The sequence below is a fragment of the Macadamia integrifolia genome, chromosome 9, assembly GCF_013358625.1.
Source record: "Macadamia integrifolia cultivar HAES 741 chromosome 9, SCU_Mint_v3, whole genome shotgun sequence".
Taxonomy (NCBI): domain Eukaryota; kingdom Viridiplantae; phylum Streptophyta; class Magnoliopsida; order Proteales; family Proteaceae; genus Macadamia; species Macadamia integrifolia.
The window spans coordinates 18,828,037-18,835,270 of record NC_056565.1 but is presented as its reverse complement, the minus strand read 5'-3'; the positions used below and the strand labels follow the sequence as shown (position 1 = coordinate 18,835,270).

The 7,234-nt window shown below is 39.9% G+C and overlaps 1 protein-coding gene across 1 annotated transcript; it reads right to left on the bottom strand.

The window, feature by feature from the left end:
• Window positions 1-863: 863 nt before the first annotated feature.
• Window positions 864-6,242, bottom strand: LOC122088299 (histone deacetylase 6). The gene is made up of 6 exons (XM_042657509.1): window positions 5,550-6,242; window positions 4,379-4,819; window positions 4,143-4,285; window positions 2,159-2,249; window positions 1,927-2,066; window positions 864-1,447 (listed from the first exon to the last, which is right to left on the bottom strand). The coding sequence occupies exons 1-6, from the start codon at window positions 6,084-6,086 to the stop codon at window positions 1,366-1,368; spliced, it is 1,434 nt and encodes a 477-aa protein (XP_042513443.1). The 5' UTR covers window positions 6,087-6,242; the 3' UTR covers window positions 864-1,365.
• Between the last annotated feature and the right edge of the window lie 992 nt (window positions 6,243-7,234).

The following is a 7,234-nucleotide window of genomic DNA, read 5'->3' as shown; positions in this document are numbered from 1 at the left end:
TTTTTGTCCTTTTTTAGGTGGGGGTGGGGGGTGCGGGGTTTTTGAACAAAGTCTAGTGAATACAGTAGAGTTGAATGATAGTGATCAGTCTGATTTATCTGATTTATTTTTCTCAAACTCTGGAGTGCTGAGGGGAGAGGACTTGAAGGTAACTGATTCACTGAGTGCAACCTTGAGGCTGTGTTTGGCATATGCATTCTCGAAATGCATTCTGGGTCAAGAACACTTTCTGGATTGTGTTATTTTCCCATTCTCATAATCCTGGAATACTGTCAAGAATGCATCCATTCTGGAATGTGATAGTGCTTTTGGCTTTCAATAAAACTACTATTTGGGCAAATTTGCGGGAGAGGTAAAGAAGTTGTATTTTGATGAGGATTTATTTCAATAGATGCATCGAGTATATCAAAACTACTTGCATCTTTAACCCAAACACAACGTCCATTAATTGCACCATAACGAGGCCGACTGTCACTAATTCTGCATTTGGTTGTAATCCCTCATGTGGAAAAGGAAAAGGAGAGATCCCAGATCAGATTGTTTGGTTGCTTATTCGAAAATCTGGGGAAAAATTAATCACTTTTGGGAAAGGTTACGCTTAATTTTGTGTCATCCATTGTGTAGATAAAAACATGGAAAATATATTTGGTTATACGTGATTCATAATTTTCCTTTCACGAAGTGAGGAATAACTAATTGGCTAACTGCGATTCTTTGACAGCCAAACAACAATGATGGAATTTGTCAAAGATTTTCTCTTAATTTCATGGTGCAATGAAACAATTGATGGAAGAAAATGTTTGTTTCTTTTCCTTTTCTTCAGTCAAGATAGCAACCACGCATCATGGAGAGCACTTTTGACATGGACCCAACCAAATGTAAAGGAACTATTATAAAAATACAATTTTCAGCTACTTGTTGCATTACAAGTCAAGAAGGGACAAAAAGGATTTCTTCAAGCTTTTGGACAATAAAAGGAGGAAGGCCTCTTCTTAGCTGCAATATCTATTCTATGCAGTTAAAACTCAAATTCTAATTTCCATCAACAAAATGAAAAGGGAAAAACATTATCTCTAGGACATAAAAGTGAATTACTACTAGGACGACGACAGTTTTAATATAATGTTTTTAGGATAATCTGTAGATTTATACCCACCAATATAATCTGCACTTCGTTTGCAACCCCAAAATGGTTGGGGAAAAAGAAGCAGTGTCTTGATCTGAGAATACCTACCTCCAATGGCAAAAGTCATCGAAAAGCCGGTAAAGCGAGCATAAGAGAGTACATCTGTGGTGGGATGGTAGACCTTGATCAAGCGACAATCCAATAATGAGAAGCATCTGGAGACGCACTTGAACCAGGATCTATTGAGCTTCAGCCATTTCAGCAGAGGGTAGATTTTCTTCTTTGGCTTCTTTTTCCTCTTCTATTTCTTCTTTGATTTCTCTGGATTGAAAATCAGAGAGAATGATTTTAGATGAAAGAATGAAAAAAATGGGAAACCCAAAAACCATTCATATATTAAATATGTAACCGAGGGTACGGGTTGCTGAGAGTTTTACAGAGGACTAGGTCCAAAACTGATGGGTTCAACAACCAACACCCCAACCCACACCAAAGAAAGAAAGAAAGAAAGTTGATTCTATATTAATTATCTTGTAACAAGTTTCCATGTATTTACTAAGTGTACGAAGAAATCAAGCAGCTCAGTTTTAAGTCCAGTTTTCCGGTTCAAGTCTAAAAGAAACTCTGAAAATGCAACCTCTAGAAACCTCTGCGCAAGTACCATGGACAAAGGCTAACAGGATGGATCATCAAATGGGATAGAAGACGATGCTTTTTCAGAAGGGCTACCCTGAACGCAACAAAAGAATGGAGCAACCTTCTATTGTCATACAGTTGAATGTTGAAACATAAAGTAATACCTTGTGCCGATGTCTGCCAGAGACTGATCAACTACATCGGAGTTGTCATATTGAGGATTTTCATCATCCTCCGATTCAGACCCAACATCTTCACCACCCCAAATGCGCGGTTTTGGTCTTTGATCCATGTCCTCCTCTCCCTATATCCAACCAGTTCTTCCAGTAATCAACACCGAAAACATGATGGAGAAAAGATAGCGATAATAAAGGAGTTTGACTAATGGAAAAACACCTCATCTGGAACTTGAGTGTCTGGTGGCCGTGCCTGAAATTGTACACTAGGAGCATGCATTATTCTTGAAAGTTGCTCCAACAGCACATTCCTGTACAAGCACATTAGTTATTGGTGTTAATGCATTATATGAAGAGTTTCCTGAAAATCTCCATGGGACCCCTAATTCTGCCACATGGCAGGCTGATGTGGCAAGTCTGACCGTTGAATAAGACAGGACAGTCTGGATAGGCCACCTATCAAATTTCAGACATCCATTCAACCATATAAACCCCCGGTCTATTGGCATGCATCCCCCCATGCATGAATACAGTATTCCAACCATTACTCTGCACTCTCCCCCTTAATCTTGAATTTTCAAAGCTCTATTTTGCCACTTGGAAAAATCTTTTTGGGCTGAAATTCGACATGTTAAGCAGGGAACCTAGGGATCTATCTCTCCAAAAAATTTCAAAACTTTCCAATCATACCATGTGGCAAAACAGGTGACCATGGAGAGATGGCTCCCTCTATTTATTTATTATTATTTTATTATTATTTTTTTTTTGGGAGGGAGGCGGGTGAGGAGGGGTGTGCAGTACTGTTAAGGATGTTAAAATGAATTGGCAGACCAGAAATTACAATGTATCACCGGATTTACGGTTGAAAACTCTCTCTGAACTAGCTTAGAAAGGAAAATTTTACACTTTTCAGTCAAAAAGTTAGGCACCCAGTAAAAATTTGATGTAAACCAGAAGAACAAAAATTTCAACACATTAACAAGACAAAGGAGGACAGAAATATCAGATGCAATACCATCTAAAATATAAAAGATATTCCCGTCCTATAGAGAGCTTGACCCATAAATCATCATTAATATTGCTCCATTTAGGTTCTAACTGTTGCCCTGAGGTACAATCAGTTGCATCATTGGTTATCTTAATCAACACAGTTTATATTTAGAATTCAAACTTCACTGTGGATAATTTATGCATCTACATGCAGTTTGGATTAATTCAACTTCTTGTACCTTTATAAAAAATAATCCACTGAATATACATTCCTTCTGGTATGGTCTCTATATTACACCTGCTTGTTACTTATGTTGGAGTCTAGGACTTTCTTTCTCACTGTTACTTATCTCAATAGATTAATGAACAAAACTAAGTCCTTCTTTAAGACCGAAAAAAATGGTTTTCAGTGGTCCACTATAATCCCGAATAAGTAAAGCAGCTTACTTTTCCCCCTTTTTCCCCTTACTTAAACGACCAATAGTCCCTATTCCAACTAGTAATACTCAAATTGACAATGTAATTCAACAGCCGCATCAAACAAGTCACATCTCCAATTTGCAGACATAGACAAACAGATGTTCCCAGCCTTGTCAAGAGTGCCCGAGTATTAAAAAGAAGCTTTGCTAAGGTGGGGGAGTAGTTTAGAAGTTATCAATGCAGAAGAGAAAAAACTGCATCTTTTATTTGAATGCAGCATGGCTGACAACCTGACATGTCATCTCTCTATGTTTCTCCAGGGTTAGGATCACACATAACAACAGCAGTGTCGTTTGGTGTTTCATGTAGAGAACATAGAAGTCTGATTTTGACTGGCAACCGGCAGTTAAACTAGGTCATTGGAGTAATGCTTGTCAAAGCATTAATGGGGTAAGACTCATCAGGGTTTTGTTGGTCTCTAAGAAGTTGATACTGACAGAATATAGCTGTCCAAAGTAACTTATACTCAAATGGGTAGGCTTCTCATTTAAGGAATCCTAAAGATTATCCCCATCACAAGGGACCAAAATATCGGTCATTTTCTTCATTCTCTTTAAATTTTGTTATAAATTCAACAATTCGATCACAAGACATTATCATTGAATGCCTCAACCTTTTTTTTTTTCTTTTTTTTTTTCTAATGAAGCCTTAAGTTGTAGCACTTTCAAGAGATTAGTCTCTAGAGCTAACTATCGCATGGTCCAGAATACATAGTGAAGCTACTGGCAGCTTACCTCATTTTCTCCAAATCTTTTGGTGAATTTTGATTCTCCATGCTGCTTGGTTCGACATGAAGAGTATAATCAGGGCCAAAGTATTCATAGTATTCGTTATAAGGCAATTTATTTTCAGGTTCCACCCCTACGGCAACAGCTGTCTGCAACATGAAAATGAAAAGCTTGAATTCAAAAGACCTCATACCACATCAATGACAGATCAGAAGTTATTAGCTGTAGAGAAATGCAAAGACCTCATAGCACCAGCAACGAGCAACGTTACGGATTGTATACCCTCCCCCACCCAAGACCATCAAGGGAACATTGAAGGATCTAAGGAAACGAAGGCAGTCAGCATGGCCCTTCACTGACAGGTTAAAGCACCCCAACCTGTCCCCTGACAGGGAATCGGCCCCACATTGGAGAACTACTGCATCTGGCTGATAAACCTCCATGACTTTCTGAATGATAGGCCGAAACAGGCCCCGGAAACTATCATCATCCATTCCATCATTTAGAGGGACATTAAGAGCATAGTACTTCCCAGTCCCAACTCCTATATCCTTCAGATGTCCTGTTCCAGGAAAAAAGTCCCCAAATTTATGAAAAGAAACGGTCATGACTCTGTCTGTTGTGAAAAATGCCTCCTCAACTCCATCTCCATGGTGGACGTCAATATCTACATACAACACCCGCTGTCCAAAGGCAATAGCACAGGTCAATCACTTTTAAACTTGAGAAACCGATCAAGCAAGTTTGAAGAGAGAAAGAAAGGAGTGAGCAAAAGAAGAAGCAGCCTTCCAACCAGATTATTTTTTTAAGCAAATGGGACTCATAATTTAGGTTGTGGACTGAAACCCGCAGCCTTTGAAGGCTAATGAGTTTCATTATTTATATATACACTCTGATAAAAATAATTTCTGAAGTTTATAAATGTTAATGCTAAATAGAAATGGAAAATCTAAATAGTATCAACTTTTATACAAAAAAATAATAAAACTTAAGATTCTCATAATTAAGTTTATACACCTCTCTTTTCCCCCATTTTCCAACAAACCGACCAATATATCACTTGATCATAATTACAATTCCATTGGACCTCAGAGAAAAACAATAACCATTGAAATTAAAGGAAGAACAGAGTAAACAAATAGCAGGAGTGACCAATAATCTCTACAGATTTCAAACATGAAAATCACCAGTGGAGTGCAACCCAGGTAGATTGAGATGGCAACAAAGACGACGCGAGATGAAAAGGCTACATTTATTTTCTGATGTTTGTGATCCAACAAACCTCAACTATAATACAATACAGAAATTGGAGGAAAACCTTACAAATCATAAAACAGTATAATGGACGGAAATGAATGATCAAAAAAGAAGAAAAATTGTAAAGAATCTGTGTTGGGGGGCTTACGGCTTTACCCTGTGGACCTTAAGAAGCTCAAGGATACCAAGAACGATGTCGTTGACATAACAGAAACCAGAGGCCTCGCTCTTCTTGGCGTGATGCAATCCACCAGCCCAGTTGAGGGCAATGTCTGCGTCGCCGCGATTGAGCTTGACGGCGGCGCCGATGGAACCGCCGGCGGAGGCCTGGCAGAAAGGGAAGAGGCCGTCGAAGACTGGGCAGTCTTCACCGACATTGAAGCGCTTGAGGTGCCGTGAATGGGTGTGGTCGTGGAGGGTCTCAGGAGTGACGGAGGAGAGAAATTCCACGTAGTCGTCGGAGTGGAAACGTCGGATATCATCGGGGCCGGCGGGGAAGGGACGGTTGATCTCCATCCGACGGTGGAGGGAGTAGTGGACGATGAGGTTGTGGGCCATTCGGATTCTGTGGGGCTTCATTGGGTGGCCCTGGCCGTAGTAGTAGTCCCCTATTGATGGCTCGTAGAAGTAGGTTACCCTCCTCTTCTTACCATCAGGCCCTGATGGCAGAGACGCTCCTGATGTCTCCTCCATTACTTCTCTCCCTCTCTCTCTCTGGTGTACTGAGTACCGAAAGAGAGAGAGAGAAGATCAGAAAAAACTGAGATAGCGAAAAAGAACCAACGGAGCCGAGAGGAGTAGATGACTGAAAGCGGGGGAGGGGTTTTTTTTTTTTTTTTCAGAATTTGAGTGCTAAGTTGAGCACTTCTGGTTTTCTGGCCGGGGGCTCACATGGGCTCTCCTTTTGCGCTTGTGTTGGGCTCCACACCAATTAGGATTTGGAGAATAGTATCATTCATATGGATTCACATGAGACCTACATGGGGAGGTTATGTTGTTATGAGAAAGGATGCCAGTGTGAACCCAACAACCCATCACCTAGTTAGGATAACACTGTCAATTATACGTGAGACACTCCGGTCAATTTCCATTCTTTGGTTCTGGATAATATGTATCCAAACCTTTTGTGTATCATACCTTCTATTTAATGTTTCTTGTTACCCTAAAAAACAGAACCCTACAACCTGTTGTTATGTGAGAGGATGTATATTGGAATCTTTTTTTGATTTTCTTTTCTTATGAAAGAGGGTCTTTCAATGGGCATGGGAGCACACCAATGAAGAGCAACGAAATGGTTTCGTATGTTGGGTAGAGAGGTCTTTAGATGCGAGGATGAGAGAGAGAGAGATGTAGGGCACCTTTCATGGCTGACATAGAAAACCTTTGTTAGCATTTTTCTTTTGGGTTTAATAACAAAAAAAAAAGGGAAAATGAGTGCCTAATCCTATGCCTAGACACATGAAGGGCGAATTAGCCAGTCCACACCTCATGAAATGAAAATCACACCCTTGTTTGATGCCCTCGCACGCACTCTCATAGGCAATATGGGAAAAATTAGCACACGATGTCGGATGCAAATTCCAATTTGTGTCCTCTTAGCTAATGAGATGTGGGGTCCTACTCCCTCTCTTATCCTAACTCATTTTGGTCACATATGGATGCTACCTTTCTTTGCACTGCCAGTAGTGTCGCATGCAAATTATTCTTTGTTACACTCACATTGTGGGGGAAAAAAAAGATACAAAAAAACTCATGTGTAACTATTACCAATCACCAATAAAAATTGTTAGAAAATTGAGGTCTTTTCCTCTTGAATGATGTAAGGGTAGTCACATAATCAT

Coding starts and splice junctions, on each gene's coding strand:
- LOC122088299 (XM_042657509.1), bottom strand. CDS start 6,086: ATGGAGGAGACATCAGGAGCGTCTCTGCCATCAGGGCCTGATGGTAAG. Junction 2,250..4,142: donor AAAGATTTGGAGAAAATGAG/GTAAGCTGCCAG, acceptor GTGCTTGTACAG/GAATGTGCTGTTGGAGCAAC. Junction 1,448..1,926: donor CTGGCAGACATCGGCACAAG/GTATTACTTTAT, acceptor TTTTCAATCCAG/AGAAATCAAAGAAGAAATAG.